The sequence below is a fragment of the Symphalangus syndactylus genome, chromosome 4 (assembly GCF_028878055.3).
Source record: "Symphalangus syndactylus isolate Jambi chromosome 4, NHGRI_mSymSyn1-v2.1_pri, whole genome shotgun sequence".
NCBI lineage: Eukaryota > Metazoa > Chordata > Mammalia > Primates > Hylobatidae > Symphalangus > Symphalangus syndactylus.
Genome location: NC_072426.2, coordinates 136,878,587 through 136,898,817, shown reverse-complemented (window position 1 = coordinate 136,898,817; position 20,231 = coordinate 136,878,587). Strand labels below are relative to the sequence as shown.

The 20,231-nt window shown below is 36.0% G+C and overlaps 1 protein-coding gene and 1 long non-coding RNA gene across 8 annotated transcripts in view; one reads left to right on the top strand and one right to left on the bottom strand.

The window, feature by feature from the left end:
- The window catches only part of MARCHF1 (membrane associated ring-CH-type finger 1), an 864,354-nt gene that overhangs the window by 793,870 nt on the left and 50,253 nt on the right, over positions 1–20,231 (top strand). For all 3 annotated transcript variants that reach the window (XM_063638342.1, XM_055276314.2, XM_063638341.1), the window contains one exon: positions 11,501–11,681. In XM_063638342.1, the coding sequence (XP_063494412.1) occupies positions 11,501–11,681 (181 nt within the window). The remainder of the gene's footprint in view (positions 1–11,500; positions 11,682–20,231) is intronic.
- The window catches only part of LOC134736517 (uncharacterized), a 35,708-nt gene that overhangs the window by 900 nt on the left and 14,577 nt on the right, over positions 1–20,231 (bottom strand). For 2 of the 5 annotated variants that reach the window (XR_010120594.1, XR_010120598.1), the window contains one exon: positions 8,408–18,586. This is a non-coding gene — a long non-coding RNA (uncharacterized lncRNA). Of the gene's footprint in view, positions 1–8,407; positions 20,013–20,231 lie in introns of those variants that run through there. The other 3 variants (XR_010120597.1, XR_010120595.1, XR_010120596.1) reach the window with 3 other exon arrangements.

The following is a 20,231-nucleotide window of genomic DNA, read 5'->3' as shown; positions in this document are numbered from 1 at the left end:
AGACTATACTACAACTTGATTGTCCATGTTGACTAAATTTGAGGCTGTTTCACATTTTTGGCTGTTGTGAATAAAGTAGCTACGAATGTTTACACACACACACACACACACACACACACAAAAAGAAATTCTGTTCTGTCAGGTTTCTGAATAAATAAGCTTTTGTAATTTTATTTTTGTAAGGCATTTTCATGTGGTTCCAGAAAATTATATTTTGTCCTATTTGAGAGGTAAATAATTGGGAAAGGGCCAGATGTGGTGGCTCATGCCTCTAATACCAGCACTTTGGAAGGCCGAGGTCGGCGGATCACCTGAGGTCAGGAGTTTGAGACAAGCCTGGCCAACATGGTGAAACTGCATCTCTACAAAAAAAATACAAAAATTAGCCGGGCGTGGTGGTGCATGCCTGTAATCCCAGCTACTCTGGAAACTGAGACAGGAGAATCCTTTGAACCCAGGAGGCAGAGATTGCAGTGAGCCGAGATTGCACCACTGCACTCCAGCCTAGGCCACAGAGCAAGACTCCATCTCGAATAATAATAATAATAATAATTGGGGTAATTAAATGATGTAAGAATCATTCTGGATTCCCTACACACTGGGAAAATGTAAATTAGAAAGAGGAAGGAACCACATTTTATTAGATTGGTGCAAAAGTAATGGCAAAACTGCAATTCTTTTTGCAACAACTTAACAAATTATGTATTTGTAATTTTACTGCTATTTTGAAAAATACCTTTTAAATATGATTATTCATTGAACTATCTCAAACCCAACAGAGTAGCACCTCTGAGAAAGTTTGGACTACTTCCTTATCCTTTTCAAGACTACTGTCTCCATACTGAGTAACTAAGTCAAAAATCAAATTATGAGCATTATTGTTTTCAAGTGGTAATTGTGGGGACAAACACATGCTCAGAGGCCCTGTAAATAGATGATTCTTTTTTTTTTTTTTTTCTGAGACAGAGTCTCGCACTGTCGCCCAGCCTGGAGTGCAGTGGTACAATCTTGGCTCACTGTAACCTCCGCCTCCCGGGTTCAAGCGATTCTCCTGCCTCAGCCTCCCGAACAGCTGGGATTACAGGCACATGCCACCATGCCTGGCTAATTTTTGTATTTTTAGTAGAGACAGGGTTTCACAATGTTGGCCAGGCTGGTCTTAATCTCTTGACCTTGTGATCTGCCTGCCTCGGCCTCCCAAAGTGCTGAGATTACAGGTGTGAGCCATCGGCGCCCAGCCAATAGATGACTTTTGAGCATCTATCCTCCAGGAGCTTAATTGAAAGCCTAAAGTCAGCTTGGTCCATCCTTTGCTCTCTTCCTCCATAGCTCATTCCCTTTCCTTTTCCCAAATTGATGCCTAAATTCTACCAACTCTAAGTTTATAAAATATCTGTTCTCTTTTTCCATTTCATTCTCACACTACGACACTAGCTTTTGTTCTCAGTGTTATTGACTTTGACTATTGTAATAGTCTGTCCCTGTTCTCCCTTTTCTTTCTAATCTAACATGCCAAATTAATCCTTCTAATAATCTTACTTTGTTTTTTATGGGCAAATAGTTTATCTTTATTGTGGTTAAACAACACTTAACAGGAGATTTACCTTTTTAATAAATTGAAGTGTGGAGTACAGTATTTCCTGTTAACTATAGTTAAGAGTACAGTATTTACCGTTAACTATAGTTAACAGTACAGTGTTGTACAACAGATCTCTGGAACTGAATCATCATCTTGCATAATCAAAAATTACTCCCACTGAATAACAACTTCCCATCTTCCCATTTTCCCCTCTCCCCAGCCTTTGGCAGCCACTATTCTACTCCCTGTTTCTTTGTGTTTGACTATTTTGTACATTTCATATAAGTGGTATTATGTGATATTTATCCTTCTGTGATTGGTTTATTTCATTTAGCATAATTTCCTCAAATTTCATCAATGAACAGCCAATCCTGTAGCAAATGGCAGTATTTCCTTCTTTATTTAAGGCTGAATAATATTTCATTGTGTATATATACCACATTTTTTGGAGACAGGGTCTTACTATGTTGCCCAGGATGGAGTGCAGTGGCATGATCATAGCTCACTGCAACTGCAATCTCTCGGGCTTAGGCAATCTTCCTGCCTCAGCCTCCCAGGTAGCAGGGACTACAGACACATGCCACCACACTCCACTAATTTTATTTTTTTTTTAATTTTTAGTGAAGACAGAGTCTCACTGTGTTACCCAGACCGGTCTCAAACTGAGCTCAAGCAATTCTCCCACCTTGGCCTCCCAAAGTGCTGAGTTTACAGGCATGAGCCACTCGCCCGGCTTATACCATATTTTCTTTCTCTATTGATAAGTTGATGGACATTTAGGTTGTTTCCGTAGCTTCACTCTTGTCAATAATGCTGCAATGAACATGGGAGTTCAGATACCTATCTGAGGTCCTGATTTCAATTCTTCTGGATACTTAGAAGTGGGATTGCTCGCTCATACGGTATTTCTATTTTTAATTCTTTGAAAAACCTCCACATTGTTTTCCATAGCAGCTGCACCGTTTTTATTCCTAACAGTGTACAAGGGTTCCAACTTCATATCCTCAGGAGCATTTATCTTGTTTGGGTTTGTGTGTGTGTGTATGTGTGTGTGTGTGTGTGTGTGTGTGTTAATAGCGAGTCTAATGGGTGCGAGGTGACATTTCACTGTGACTCTGATTTGCATTTCCCTGATGATTAGTGATTTTGAACACCTTTCTATATAGCTGTTGACCATTTGTATGTCTTCTTTAGAGAAATGTCTTTTCAGCTCCTTTGCCCATTTTTTAATGTAATCTTAATTTTTTATTTAAATTATGTAGTGGGTTCCTACTCAACTAAATACAATTAAAGTTAGTTTGTGTGTCTGTTTGTGTGTGTGTGTGTGTGTGTGTGTGTGTGTGTGTTGGCACTGGCTGAAGGAAATACAAGGCTCTGTGTAATCTTTATTTTTCAGCATGATATCTCACTACTAAAATAATTAAATTATTAATTATATAATATAATAACGTGGTATTATTGTATATACTAAATAAATATACTAAATATATACTAAATATTATATTTTGTTGAAGAACTTTCATGCTGTTTTCATACTTGGCCACATAATGTTACCAAATTACCCAGTCAATCCTACTTCTAAGCATTGACTGAAAACATCTTCTATGCCTAGTGTATTCTACCAACATCCTTCTCCATCTGCCATAATTCTACCCCAGCTTCAATTCCAATTCCCATGCCACAACTTCCATTAAACTTTCACCACCGTCCCCCGGCCCCCAATCTGAGATGATCTTTCTCTCTTTTGCGTACAACAGCAATTGACATGGCATACATCCCATTTTAAATGTATCCTGTCTAATTTTGCAGTTGTCTGATGCATAAACTGTCAGTATAAACTTCTTAAAGGAAAAAGACTGAGACTAATTCATCTTTATATTTATCATAGGACCTTATAAAACCTTGCATAGATACATATGCAACAAATTACTTGTTGGCTGAATGAATGAATGAATGAATGAGTGAATAAATGAATAAAAATTGATCATTCTTCACTCAGTGTGGTTAGAACTGCTGTAAAACATCAGTATTTTGCACTTACTTGCCTTTGTAGAAGGATTCATATGCAAAGGCGTATTTCTAATTCAATGCATTTTTGGTTATCTGTAAATAAAGTGCCTGCTTTGTCAATTATCCATGGCAACTTGAGACTTTCTTTGATGTAATGCTCAGCCAGATAAGATTAATGGGTGGACAAAATTGGAAGGAAGTCATGGTTGAGGATGAGCTTAGAAAAATTCAAATACTTAGCCATCACAAAAAAAAGATCAGAAAATCAGTTTGAATTAAGAATTTCTGCCACATGCAGAAAAGAAAAAGACTAAAAGGTTATAACTGCATAATTTGTCTGACAGCTGTTACTATGTATATACAAAAGCCTTCTCCTGTATCTGACCATATATATTTCTTTGATTATATCTACATATTAAAGCCAGATGAGTTTTTATTATCTGTCCCTTTGTTTTGCCTTTTTACTTCAATGTATGCAGCTAACAAAAATTTAGCCTAATAACTTTAAGCACATTTGCTTAGAAATATCTCTAGTTTAATTTTGTCAGTCTTACAAATATACCCAAAAAAATCTCAAAGCTGATATAAAATGAATATTTATGACATATGCAAATATAGAGAAAATCATAACCTTCGGATATTCGTTCAATATATATTATCTATTTACTTATCTACAAGTCATCAAAATTGTAAGGTAGGATCTGGAAAGATAAATGGCACTGGGGAAACTCATTTCCTTTATGCAGAAATATGTGGTCCTCTGAGCTAACCAATGAGTATAGAGAGGGCAGTAAAGTGATGGTTAACAGCGAAGGGATTATCCTACAAGATGCAATCCAGCTTTTGATTTCTCCTGATTTGGAGGATTTGGACAGTCTGAACTGATCTTAAGATTGCTAGATACACTGACTGGGACTCCTAGGGCTACACACGTCAATAGAGGGAATGGGGGAATCTTAATGTTTCAAGAGCCCATGGAGATCTCTCAGAAAGTCTTTGAAGAGGCTGTGGCCCACTGTGAGACTGAACCACTAGGCTAGATGAGAACAGAATCTCAGTGGGAATCCTCAGTCCCAAGCGGAATTTAAAGTCCTATTATCAATGGCATCGAACCATCTCCAGAGGGTATGAGATACCCAAGAGAAGCAATTCCAATAGAATCTTCCCAATCCATTGCAGAATTCAATGTCTATGAATTCAAATAAGACTTGGCCTCCTCCGTTTTCCTTATTGACCAAGCAAGGTGACCATTATCTTCTTCTCCACTGTTTTCCATCAGTGTGATGTCTGGTGGGGAAAAAAAAAATTGTGGCTGATTACTTGTGACTCTTGGATCAGCTCCAGGAATAGAGTTAGGAAAGCCAGGGACATTGTCATGTCATTGTCTTTGTTGTTATCATTCCCTACAGCTCTGTGCAGATGGTCTGAGGTTTTGACCAAGTCAGTGGTGACAAATTAGGGCATGAAATTAAACTCAGGAAGTCATGCTATGTAGCAGCTTTTTTGAGTTGAAAATATTCCTTTGAGAAAACAAAACACTTTCGAAAAATCACATATGTATGAAGAACTGTCACTCATCTGCAGATGTAAAAAAGAGTACATATTCGGAATGACAAAACTTATGATTACAAAAATGGTATTATCTGTTGGTAAAATATTTTTATTCTTATGTCATAATTGTATTTTTAAGTTGAGTTTTCAAGGTATTTTAAATCTCAGGCTGAATGATGGCTTAGGATATTTATCTTCGTTTCTGTTAAGGGAACCTTAGAAATCTGGCTTGTAACGCCTTTTTGTTTTAAGTCCAAAATTGCTTGCTGGCTCCTTGTCAATAAGAGTAGCTGGAAACAGCTGTTAGTCTGAATGATATTAACTACTGTCCATCTTGTTCTCTGTTTATGAAGTATGTTACTTCTCCTTTCCACTACAGATCAGTTTGCTTGACTTCCTCTGCTGCTCAGATAGGGTATAAAATTGTTACACCTCAATTCAGTCCCTCAAATGCAAATTAAAGGGTTCATGGTATATAAAAGGATCACAATTTCTCACTTTCACTATAAGTGAATTTTCCCGAAACACAAACAAAACACTGGTCATTGGTAACAACTTCTGAGAATTGCCATATCATCTGACTAAGCTGGCTTTTTTTGGTCTATGCTCTGTGAATGTTTAAATAAAAGCTTAATGAAAGCCAGTCCATTATGGTCTAGTGCTTGGCCATCTTTAGCCTGACTTCTTAACATTCTCATAACTTAAATTACTCTGAATATCAATACAAATCCACAAAAAGATCCTGCCCCCACAAAATTATTAAACATGAATTTATTCAGCTCATAATTCCAGAACTTGTGTAAATGAAAGAGTTAACAAACAGCAGAGACTGTATCTGTGTGGTATAGGCTTTAAGAGCAATGATAGCTCAAAAAATAGGAGAGAGCATTGTAGGGAAGGAAAAACTAGGGGCTTTTTAATTAGGGATGTGAGTCTGAAATTTAGATGAGTCTTAATCTAGATGAGGTGTTATTAAAAGAGGAAAGGTATCAAAGGTATGAAGAACATACTTGAGGAAATTCTCCAAGACAGACTTTAGAGAATGCAATACACTCAGGAAATAATCATCTGACCATTAATTTTAATAAATACTACTTTTAGTAGACTGTTATGCAGTAAAATGGGACAATAGTGGTTACAGACTGTTAATAAGGATTAAATTAAGTGATCAATTAAGTGACAATAATTAATTAATAATATGAAATAATTATTAATAATTATTGTCACTTAACTGATCACTTACTTTAATTCTTCCTAATAGTCTATCACCACTATTCTCTCATTTTACTGATGACGAACTTGAAACACAGAGATTAAGTAATTTAACACGTACAGATGGGCGGAACTACAAATATAATGCTGATTGTATTTTCAATAGCCACACCAGTGTTTCCCAACATTTTTTACAACATGCAGAACATGATAACATTTGTGAGTCAACCAGGGTGAATGGACAACACACCCAAGACCTCGGAACTGCCCTCTAAGCTGACAGGAATCAAGATCTTGGCACAGCAATAACTTATTTCTGGCAAAACCCACAGCTTATTAGCTGTTAAACTCTGTAGCACGCTACTGTGGTTGTATGTCAGAGATTCGTGGAAAATATGCCTGAATAGGTAAGGTTAGCTCAAATTGTACAAGCTCATATGAAAAGAAGGTGAAGCAATTTGGGTTTATATGATTGGTGATACAGTTCTTGAAGAGTGGCAGTATATTAAGAGGATCTAAATAACTGCATATCTTAAGAATGATTTCCTGATGGAAGGAACACAGTCTTAAAGATACTTTGTATATCTGTTGACAATTCAAAGCCACTAGAGAAATTGCTGTGGGGATGAAAAGGAAGAAGATACGAAAGACACCGAGGTGTCTGATTTTCTTTGCATATAGCAAGAACCAAGAAAATGTGTGTGAATGAAATGACTATTGAGTGAAAGAGTTGAATAATTCCAGCATTGCATAACACTATGGCCCTCACAAAGATTTTTTTTTTTTTTTTTTAGTGATGAGTTTAAAAAAAAAACTTATGAAGAAAAAAATATGATTCTACCAGTGCCAGGAAACCTTGGCAAAGGATGGGGACAGGGGGTACTAAATACCATTTTAAGATATGTAAGACCAAAAAAAACCCCTACTTTTCTTAAAACTCAAACATTAAGGCACGAGATGTGAAGCATATACACACACACACACACACACACAAACACACACACACAAACGAAATCTAAAATTTAATTTGCTGCATAGCATTATGTGGTCTGCTATTCACAGATAGCTAGAAATTATGTAAAAGTAAGAGTTTATTCAGTCATAAATGGTGAAAGTCTCAACATATGCTGACTGGATTGCAAGCAGATTGGTAAAATACTAAAATGCCAGTAAAATCTGTGAATTCAGCTTGTATGTAGCTGTCACTAGGTGACAGATACCAATGTGGATCACCAATAATTTTATAGAATCATTCAATTCCCAAGCCCCAACTTCTCATCAGGTAAAAATGTACCAAAATTATGAATATTTTGCAGTGCAATTTTATTACATTATTGAAATCAGCTTCTCTACACAATTATTCTGCTGGAAAAGCATGTTTATGTTTTCATTACTGTTTCCATTTATAATTCAGTGATTGTGATTTGTGTGAAGTATATTAATTTAGGAATTATTTAATTCTTTCTTTAATGGCACTATCACATTATTTTTTATTTCTAGTAGATATTTGAAGCTGATATTTAGCTTTTAAATTAATTTAGAACAATCTCAACATGGTTTGAAAAGACTCTTGAGGTCCAACTTGAGCCAGATAATTTGGAAAAATTTCAAAATGCTAAAAATATGTAAAAATAAATCATGTGAAATGGGAATGAAAAATGAACCAAGCTTTTGATTTTCCCTATGGGAAATAACCTTAATTTTATGAGAAAATGATATCATTAGTGGTGCTTCAGGTAGTAGTTTTAGCTGAAATTTTTAAAAAGGACTTTATGAAACATAAGAAGCTGGATGATAGTAAACTGGTCAGGTCAGTTTGAACTCAGTAATCAGCCAGGTCTTTGTTTAAAGCAGTTTAATAATAAATTACTTTTTCAATGTCAATGAAAAAATCAGAGCTGCAAAATCTTTTTGGTACCTATAGAGCATTTGACACAATCTTTTTTTAGTGATGAATTTATCTGATAGCATTAACTGCAGTTCTTTTTTTTTTCAAATAAGAAATTTTGTTCATGGAAGCAACAGGAATTAATGCTAGGCCAAGTGGGGTTTTCATTTTTATTGTGTTTCTCTGTGTACCTTTGCTTCAGTTTTATTGTTAATTGCAGAGGTTAGAGTGATTTATTTTGTAAAATTTGTTATTATTATTGTCAATAATATTCATACATTGCCTTTAACTCAGAATCACGTGTGTACTTTAAGGCAGAGATCTACGAACATTTTCTGAAAGGGTCAGATTGTAAATATTGAATTGAATCATTTGCCAGATAGTAAATGTTTTCGTTTCTGCAGCCAGATGGTCTCTGCAGCAAGTACTCAACTCTGCTGTTACTCTGCAAACACAGCTCTAAACAATACATAAACCAGTGGGTGAGACTGTGTTCCCGTAAGACTTTATTGATTAAAAATACTCAGTGGACAAAATTGGGTCATAGTTTACTGACCCCCGGTTGAAGAGATTTTCTTTCTGTGGAGGCAGGAGATGGATGTCCAAGGAGTTAAGAAATAATATCAAACTCTTATTGTCTAAAATTCATTAGATTTTAGTGGCTCCAAAAATAAATATTACAACTTGTTAGAGAAGCCTCTATTTACTTTTGCTGGCTGCTTTTGTAATAAGTCATAGTTTGTTGACTGAATTCAATTCTATTCAATTTACATCGACTGAGCATCTATGCTATGACACTAAACTGGCAACAAGCATGATACAAAGTGTAACAAGTCCAGTTTCTGAGGCCTAAGTTTGGAGAGAAGCTATTTCAGGTTTTTATATTAAAATTAGGCACTCAGATAATTTTTAATTTTCCCTTAACACATTGACCTTTCATATGTGGTGCTACACCCAACGTGGCGGGTTCCTAGGTCAGTTCAGGGGGAAGGGGACATTAATATTGACCTTCTCTGTGTTCTCATCCCAGCACTTCCACCCCGGAACTTTAGATGGCAGTGTTCCTTTTTGCTCACTTTGTTTTTACTTAAGAAATTCATTCAAAATCCTGGTGTACTCTGTCATACTGTTTTACTTTGAGGTCTCGGAGAGTGTTGGGTTTCAGTTCCTGTATCTTTCTGCACTATCTGAGTGAGCAGCCATTTCATTTCCCCTGGGGAGAGAGCTGATATATCTATATCTATATACACCTTATACACTTTAAAGGAAAGAACAGTAGCAGTGATTCATACATTCTTCCAGCCTGCCATTGTGACCCAGCTCCAAAAAAGTAATTATGTAGATTTTTTTTAAAAAGTTTAAATGTTACATTGCACATTTATGTTGCATTTTGTAAAATTTTGTTTTAGATTCAGGGGCTACCTGTGAAGGTTTGTTACATGGGTGTACTGCATGCTGCTAAGGTTTGGGCTTCTAAAGTTCCTGTCACCTAAGTAGTGAACAAAGGACTTCATAGGTAGTTTTTCAAACTTTACTTCCCACCACCCTCCCCTGCTTTAACAATCTCCCATGTTTATTGTTTCCATCTTTGTGTCCCTGTGTACACAATATTTAACTCCTACTTGTAAGTGAGAATATGCAGTATTTGCTTTTCTGCTTCTGTGTTAATTCACTTAGGATAAGGGCCTCCAGCTGTATCCATGTTGCTGCAAGAGACATGATTTCATTCTTTTTATGGCTGCATAGTATTCCATGGTGTAAATGTGCCACATTTTCTTTATGCAATCCACCACTGATGGGCATCTGGATTGATTCTATGTCTTTGCCATGGTGAATAGTGCTACAGTAAACATATTGGTGTATATGTTTAACAGATTTAAAGCAACATTTCTAATGAAATTTATTAGCAATGTCTAACTGCTGGTTACATCATTCAGATTATTAAAGGACTGAGATTTGAATTCACCAGCTAAAGTTATGGGAGACTTGTCTCATCCAAAGAGAAAAATAAATTACTTTTTAAAATTTGAATATGAGATACAATGATTTCAGACCACAAATCTGTGAAACTAGAATTCATAGTAGTTCAGAAACTAATTCAACTCAATTCATTGGTAGATGTATTTATTAGCATTTTTAAACAATAGGATTTTCTGTACTCAAATTTTATGTGACCAGTGATTTTTGTGATTTTTTTAGACAATGATGATTATTGACAGTTTAGACCATTTGTTGTAACCAAATAGGTGTGCATATTCCTAAGAACATATCTGTAACATTTTCAAGCTAAGACTTCTTGTATTAACTTTATTCCTTCATTATACTTTAAAATTTTTGAGAATTTTTCCACATTGGTAAGATACCATATTTAATAAATTATATGCCATGGTCTGATATTATCAAAGTAACACAATAAAGTTTACCAAACAATATTCCTTAGAATACTTAAAACTCATAACTTTTATATATGAAAGCCCATAGACAGTATCCTATTAAATAGATTAAATTGGGGACATAGCACGATAGTGGTGCTATTAAAATTGACTTCCATGTGTGAATGAAATGACAGTGCATTATTGATGTGCTGGTGTGTAAGGCACAACTTATTACATGATCTGAGTCCAGCAATGACCATAAAAGTAAAAGTCAATGAATATAGGTTGAGTATTCTTTTTCCAAAATGGTTGGTGCTAGAAGTGTTTCCAATTTCAATTTGGGGAAGATTTTGGAATATTTGCACATATATAATGAGATATTTTGGGTAGGACTAGAACCTACCCAAAATCCCCAATCTACCAGTGTTGGACTGGGGATTTTTTTTTTATTTGGCAATATTTGCACATACATAATGAGATATCCTGGAGATTCAACCCAAGTCTAAACACAGAATTCATTTATGTTTCACATATGCTTTGTACACATAGCCTGAAGATAATTTTACTTTTCCTTTCGAGGTAGTGAATAAACTTTCGGTTGTGCACCTGTGTTTTGACTAAATGGAATTTTCTACTCACAGCATTATGTTGGTGCTCAAAAAGTTTTGGATTTTAGAGCATTTCAGATTTAGGATTTTCAGGTTAGGAATGCTCAGTCTGTATTGATCATAGATTCGGTTCTAGCATCAAAGTTGGAGTGAAATGTCCATGTGTTCTAAATCTTAAGTTGCTGTTTATAATAGCCCTAGTATAAGCAAGGGCAGAAATAACAGGCGAGAAATGTTCTCTGGGAGATCTCATACTGGCTGCTGTGTCTTTCTGCAGAATCTGTCACTGCGAAGGGGATGAAGAGAGCCCCCTCATCACACCCTGTCGCTGCACTGGGACACTGCGCTTTGTCCACCAGTCCTGCCTCCACCAGTGGATAAAGAGCTCAGACACACGCTGCTGTGAGCTCTGCAAGTATGACTTCATAATGGAGACCAAGCTCAAACCCCTCCGGAAGGTAAAGTATCCATAGGAATTGGTTTGGGAGGGACCATTTGCAAAGCAGACTTGTTTTAGAAATCTATTTCCTTAGCCAATAAGATTCTCCTAATATGCTAGTATCCATTAAGGGTGTGTGTCTTGTGTTGAGCTCAGTGCACAAAATTCATCCAAGTGTTTGCAGATAATCCTTCCTTTCTCCTATGTTTTATATTCTAGAGCTTCTGACTGATATACTACTTTCAATGCTTTTTTTAAAGTCAGTGTGTGCACGTAATAGATACAAACATATATATGTATGTGCATGCAAAATGCACTTTTAATTCAGTGTAATTGAATTGATGAGAACTATGATAGCATTGTGTTTACAGAGGCCAGTTCCCAAGAAGGTTACATGATACATTGCATTAAACAACATCAACTCATCAAATTTCTTATAAGTTATTTATTAGGTAATAGAAGAGAGTGATTTCTTCTATAAAGTGTGTACTATTTATGTTTGCTTTTATTTGGGAATTGGTTTAATGGCTCATGTGTAATTAGAGTAGGCAGAAATAAAAAGTACTATTTTCCATATTGTGCATCAGGCTGTAAGAGAGAGGTAAGTATATTTTGTATCTACAATGTTTGTTTGTCTTCAAATTCCTCATTTATGTTATATTTTTCTGAAGAAGAATGGTAAGACTGTGAGTCAAATACAAAGTTAGTGTCTCACTCAAAGCCACCGAAGAACAGCTTGTAAACAATACAAACAAGGACAATGATGTACTTTATATAATTCATGTTTGATAGCTGGACTTCTGGATTTTAGCATGTAACTTATTTATCTTTTTGCCTAACTGTAGCCTTACATATATGGCTGCCTCAGTTTCCAAGAGAGAGTATGAAGACCACAGTTTAAATAATGAATCATCCCAGAGTTGCTTTTTTTATTTAAATTGAATGCAAAGCAAAAGTTATAGAACATTGCCTGGAAAGAAACACATGGGTTCCAGAATGAGCAGAGTTGGAATGCAAACAGGACTATTCTAGCACATATCTGATTGCTGGCTAACCATTGCAATTCTTCATTAATTCTGTAAATTGTGGAGAGAGAGAATCACATTCCTTGCCTTTGTGGTAGCCTCAATTTTTAAAATGTGCAAATGGTTTATAGCTATCAAAAATAATGCATAAACTTCCTTTAGGATATGCGTGGTCTTTTTTTTAACAATGGGGTGACCTGAGTGCTGCAGGGTAACACTGTTTTTCTAGGGCCCAGAGGTATCAATGCCAGAAATAGAAATGGACCCTGATTCCTTGCCCTTTGCTTCATCCGCTGGACAGATGCTGAGCACTGTCTGCAGTAGTTAAATGGCATATTGTACTCCACGATTTTCTAAATGTTTCTTCTTAGTCCTCAGGGAACTACAAATTATTTCATGGAATCTATATATTTCTTCATTTTTTTCTCATGCTAAATTTACATTAAATTTTCATTTCAACTTTGTCAAATACAGTATTTTAATTTGAGGGCACAATCTAGGATAATAACATATTCTAATTTTCTCTTCTTTACCATATCTATCACCACTACTCATTTTGTTTAATTAAAAAACATGATGCTAAGAAGCAACTTGAAAAGTCTTTTTATTCCACCACCAGCTTTTGTAGTATCTAGTATACCCTGTCAATACAACTTTCATCCTTTGTTAATACTCCATTCTCAATAATTTACAACTCTCTTAGGAAATCTTATTTTTTTCCTCGACAAACACACTTATAAATCAGAGAAAGGCAGCAAATATGTCTAACTTTTTAAATATTCATGATAATGGACCAGGCGCACTTTGGGAGGCTGAGGCAGGAGTATCCCTTGAGCCCAGGAGTTTGAGACCAACCTGGGCAACAAAGTGAAATCCTGTCTCTACAAAAAAGTTAAAAAAAAAAAAAAAATTAACCTGGCATGGTAGCACACAACTGTAGTTTCAGCTACTCAAGAGGCTGAGGAAGGAGGATCCCTTGAGCCTAGGATTTCAAGGCTCCGGTGAGCTTTGATTGCACCACTGCACTCAAGCCTGAGTGATGGAGCCACACCTTGTCTCCAAAAAGAAAAACAAAAAACAAAAATTCATGATAATGTATGTGTCACAGCAACCTAGTGGGCACCTATGTACCTACTATCTGTTGATTATATCCTAGTTTCTTCTAAAAAATATCTTCTTTGATTAATTTGAATAAATTGAATAATTTTCTTTTATTATTAATATATCAATATATTAATCATTGATGAAGGACAGCATTTCAACACTCTTTATTTTTAATAGCACTTATATATGTATAGGGGTGTTTGTTAGAATCTGATCCGGGGTTGCTTCCCCAGCACCCACAGATGTGTTTTATTTGAGCCATGGGGCTTAAAATTATAATTTTAGTTACCAACATTTAAACATGTAATTATTTCATGTGCAATTCTATACATGTGAATTTGTTTGAAAAAATCACAGTATCTGGCTTTACTGGAACCACACTCCCATATGACAACAACCAGTGGAGCCAAGTGGTGTCTAGCCACTTTAAAAAGGGACTTGCTTTCAAATTCGTCACAGATCTCAGCCTTCCCTCTCTTTCTGATCCTGAGACCTTGTGCCATCTCCATCATCTGTGTACCTCTGTGGCACTCGTGTAGGGATCTGAATCTTCAACTTGCTTTCTAACACATGAGTCCCAGACATGAGGAACATGCATTCAATTCCTCCCTCCATGATGCATAGGCTTTAAAAACCTAGAGAAAGTATTCCAACGTCTCACTTTCTCCTTTAAAAATATGAGGCACTGGAATAATACTTAAGAGGCAGTAATCATAATGATGACCTTCTCAGTCATCAACCTGAGTCATCACATTCTGAGGTGACACAAACTATACAGATATGAGGCATTTTAAAACTGTTCTAGTTGGGCTATTTTGATGGCACTAAGATTCATCAACAGGTTTTTTTTTTTTTTTTTTGGTAGTTTTTAAACAGTTTTATAGAGAATGCTAGGTATAGCATTTGGTTAGAATATATTTGAAGTACATCCAATTAATTGCCTTCAAGGTGGTAATTCTATTACAGTTTATAACATTCTAAAGAACAACCCCCAGGCTGGGCGCGGTGGCTCACGCTTGTAATCCCAGCACTTTGGGAGGCCGAGGGGGGCGGATCATGAGGTTAGGAGATCGAGACCACGGTGAAACCCCGTCTCTACTAAAAATACAAAAAAAAATTAGCCGGGCGTGGTGGCGGGCGCCTGTAGTCCCAGCTACTCGGAGAGGCTGAGGCAGGAGAATGGCGGGAACCCGGGAGGCGGAGCTTGCAGTGAGCCGAGATTGCACCACTGCACTCCAGCCTGGGCGACAGAATGAGACTCCGTCTCAAAAAAAAAAAAAAAAAAAAAAAAAAGAACAACCCACATGAAACAATTAATTTAGCTAATGATGTTGAATTTCTGCCATTAGCCAATGTAGGCAGGAGATTCTGTTTAGATGAAATGATTCTTTTTTGTTTGTTTTTTGTTGTTATTGTTGTTTTTTTTTTATTATTATACTTTAAGTTTTAGGGTACATGCGCACAATGTGCAGGTTTGTTACATATGTATCCATGTGCCATGTTGGTGTGCTGCACCCATTAACTCGTCATTTAGCATTAGGTATATCTCCTAATGCTGTCCCTCCCCCCTCCCCCCACCCCACAACAGTTCCCAGAGTGTGATGTTCCCCTTCCTGTGTCCATGTGTTCTCATTGTTCAATAATTCCCACCTATAAGTGAGAACATGCGGTGTTTGGTTTTTTGTCCTTGTGATAGTTTACTGAGAATGATGGTTTCCAGTTTCATCCATGTCCCTACAAAGGACATGAACTCATCCTTTTTTATGGCTGCATAGTATTCCATGGTGTATATGTGCCACATTTTCTTAATCCAGTCTGTCTATCGTTGTTGGACATTTGGGTTGGTTCCAAGTCTTTGCTATTGTGAATAGTGCCACAGTAAACATACATGTGCATGTGTCTTTATAGCAGCATGATTTATAGTCCTTTGGGTATATACCCAGTAATGGGATGGCTGGGTCAAATGGTATTTCTAGTTCTAGATCCCTGAGGAATCGCCACACTGACTTCCACAATGGTTGAACTAGTTTACAGTCCCACCAACAGTGTAAAAGTGTTCCTATTTCTCCACATCCTCTCCAGCACCTGTTGTTTCCTGACTTTTTTTATGATTGCCATTCTAACTGGTGTGAGATGGTATCTCATTGTGGTTTTGATTTGCATTTCTCTGATGGCCAGTGATGATGAGCATTTTTTCATGTGTTTTTTGGCTGCATAAATGTCTTCTTTTGAGAAGTGTCTGTTCAAATCATTTGCCCACTTTTTGATGGGGTTGTTTGTTTTTTTCTTGTAAATTTGTTTGAGTTCATTGTAGATTCTGGATATTAGCCCTTTGTCAGATGAGTAGGTTGCAAAAATTTTCTCCCATTCTGTAGGTTGCCTGTTCACTCTGATGGTAGTTTCTTTTGCTGTGCAGAAGCTCTTTAGTTTAATTAGATCCCATTTGTCAATTTTGGCTTTTGTTGCCATTGCTTTTGGTGTTTTAGACATGAAGTCCTTGCCCATGCCTATGTCCTGAATGGTATTGCCTAGGTTTTCTTCTAGGGTTTTTATGGTTTTAGGTCTAACATGTAAGTCTTTGATCCATCTTGAATTAATTTTTGTATAAGGTGTAAGGAAGGGATCCAGTTTCAGCTTTCTACATATGGCTAGCCAGTTTTCCCAGCACCATTTATTAAATAGGATTCTTAAAGTAGAAAGGTACAGTTCTGCATAGAAAGGTGCAAATCTTCATAGACAAACCTTGGGGCTTAATGGTTAGTTTCTAAAGATATCAGCAAAATGTTATGTCATTAATTGCAACTCTTACTCCACCAAAATCTAGTTAGTAAATTCATCAAGGTATCTTAATGTTTCCAGAAGACAATCTTTAAAGTGAAAATAAAATCAAGTGCTTATTCAAGGAAAAGCAATTTTCGTCATCTTTAAGTCAGTAGTCCAGCTACCTTTGTAACACTCAGTAAAAGCCTCATTAATCTGCTAAGTTATCCAGGGTCAGAAACAATTCTGAGGACCCAGAAAAGTCAAAATGTCACACATAAAAAAAGCATAGTGACTACTCAGTGCAATTGGAAATGCATTCAAGATCAACTAGGAAGCATAAACTAATTTCCTATTCTGAAGCTGAAGAATTGCATGGAGTTCAGATTTGAGTTACTCCTGACTGGGAGAAACCAATTGTTAAATATGAAACCAAGTTTATGAGGATAGCAAATACTACTGACACCTATCTATCTCCCCTAATATATTTTTTCTGTAATTTTCCATATAGAAACTATTTGACAAATGTACAATACAAGATATGTAACTCCATGCATCTTTTTGTCCCTTGTCTCATTTGTACAAATAAAATAAGGTAATGAATAAATTACCTTTGCTTTAGTAATGCTTATGTTGAGCCATATGCACTAACCATTTTTGTAGATCAAAAATAGTGAAAATTGTAAAGTTCATAAAATATAAGTTCTGTGTGAATTAACTGTGTCAAATAAAAAAGAGTAGTCATCTTGGTATTTCTACTTTTCCACTATAATTATTTACAGTGCTGTAGTTGACATGCCTATTTTTAAAAATGAAGAACTGTCTTTAACAAACACTGTTAATTCCTTCCTTGCCTTAATTTGATGTAGCATTCATCTTTCAAAAGAGCCAAGTGCTGGTGCAAGTTACCATAGCAGGTTAACTGCCCCAAATTTGTTATTGATTATTTGATGATCCGGATGTCTTTCATTAATAGCCTTAAAATTGAACAGGAAAAGGCATAAGGCCAGATTCCTAGCTAGAATCTTCCTGCACCCTTTGAATGATGTTGCCTAATGACAAAAATAAATTCAAAATGCATAATTTTCTTACCATTAAGGGGAATTTGCTATTTCACTGATATGACCACCACATACTGAATTCCTTCTATGGGCCAAATATTTAGCATATATCATTTAACTAATTCAATTTTCATTACAATCCCATTAAAATATCATATCAAACTCACTCAATATCACACAACTCAAAGCTCCCTGATTCTAAAGCATGTGCTCATTGCACTGTGCCACTCTACCGCCAAATAGCTGAGACATTCTCTCTTTAAACATCAAAACTTTAATTCTTACTTAAATTATTCCTGATGGAAATCTTTTTAAACAAATCATTCTAAAACAAAAATATTCTTCTGAAGTCTTCTTTCTTAAACAATAATATTTTACCTAATATATTTTCCTGATACCTCAAGTATATCATTATATGCACACCAATTATTTTTCAGGCTGAAAACATTAACAACTTCTATATCTTGAAATACATATAAGGCTGTTTATCTTCATTCTGCTTTCTACATCCTGCGATGTTTTAAAAGCCTTTCTATCTGGGTTTGTTGTTTCTCTTTGTTCTCTGTTCTCAGAGCATCAGCTGTCATTTCTGTTTCTCCAATAGTCCTTATTCAACATTTAATGTAATGTAGCTACTCCTTTTCTGCTTTAAACAACATCTCCACCAAAAGAGTTACGGCTTATAAAAATGGGTCTACAGGGCCAGGTGCGGTGGCTCACACCTGTAATCCCAGCACTTTGTGAGGCCGAGGCAGGCAGATCACGAGGTCAGGAGATCAAGACCAGCCTGGCCAACATGGTGAAACCCCATCTCTACTAAAAATACAAAAAATTACCTGGGTGTGGTGGTGAGTGCCTGTAATCCCAGCTACTCGGGAGGCTGAGGCAGGAAAATCAGTTGAACCTGGGAGGTGGAGGTTGCAGTGAGCCAAGATCACGCCATTGCACTGCAGCCTGGGCAACAGAGCAAGACTCTGTCTCAAATAAATAAATAAATAAATAAACAAATAAATAAGGATCTACAAAAGACAATTCTGGATGAACTTCTGTTCTTTCAATCATTGGCAAGAGTTTTAGTGTGCATGGACATTCTGAAATCATTCTATGGCTCTTTGAGTTCTCTTTGGCATTCTTTTTAATTAATTCTCAATTTTACTTACTTATAGTACTTGGGATTACAGATAAGAAAGCCCTCAGCAATGAAGTTTTGATGTCTTCAGGCTATTTCCCTATCATAGGAACCCAATTCTGTGGAGTAGATTTGCTATTCCATTTATTCACAAATTTATAAGACTGAAAGCAATGAAAATTTCTGCCGTAGTATAGCTCAAAGCTTTCCTATAATGCTTGCAAAAAAAAAATTCATACAATTCACGATGCATATTCATTTCCGTTCTATTATTATATGAAGCCTAAGGGAAGTCTAAGTGACTGAGAACAGTCTAGGGAAATGATTTTGTTTTCAAACTTATATTCTTCAAATGAGCCAGATAAGATTTTCATAACAAATTTCTCATTGTCCAGTGGTGGTACTGTCTACAGTCAAACGCCCTTCCCTTTACTTTCTCACTGCTTCATTCATTAAGAAGGAGGAGTCCAGTACACTACTTAGCTGTTTCTGTGGGAAAAGACAAAATAAGTAGACTACAAAATAACAAAAAATTATTAAAAGAAAAATATTTCAACTTGATTGGATCGTTAATCTTTTTCACTAATTTTTTGTCTTTGTTTTGTTTTTCTTTTATTTCCTAAACTCTTAGAAGTAAAATTCTTGCTCTTAGAAGTACAATTGGTATCTCAATTAAAATAATATTCCAGTGTGAATAGATTACAATGCCAACATGTATCAAATAATTAATTATGAGATGAAAAATACAAGTGTCTCCTGATTTATTCTAATAGAACTTGGGATTTATCACATGGATTTTATCTTTTGCCTTTAAATAAAATACTAGTAGGTCAATTAGTCTTTTGAAATTTCAAAGAAATTCACCTGAGATTGGTATTATAGAGTAGCCTGTTCAGATAGAAATATTCTTCTCTGGGCAGCAAAAGAGCTTATTCTTTTGGGAAGCATCCATCCATAAACATAGTTCTCCCTCTAGTCAGAGTTCAGTTTACATCACCAGCAAACTATGTTCTGAATGATTGTTCTGACAGACCTCCAATCATGCCCAGTTTATTAATTCTCTCAACTTACTGTATGATCTACCATATACCAGTCATGTTCAGTAGTGAACAAGATAGAATAGAATCCTACCCTCGGGGAGCATATAGTCTACCGCAGAAGGATGGAACAAGATGAAAGAATGTTCTGTAACTGCAGAGGAAATGGTACAGGCAATTCAAAGAGAGAGCTGGACACCATCATGTGCTTGGTCTTTGTAAGACAATTCATATCTAAAGATATGCAAAACGAAAATAAAGCCAAAAACGTTATAAACACATAGAAAGATTAATGTTTCTCTCTTTTGTTCTCCATGCTTCACAAAACCAAGGCTAATCAAAAAGTGTTATTTAGCAGTTAAATATCCAGGACACTACTGGGGAGAGAATTGGGAATACGGAGCAGGATTTGATACAGGCTGTCACAAAGTAGCTTTAAATAAACAACTGCTG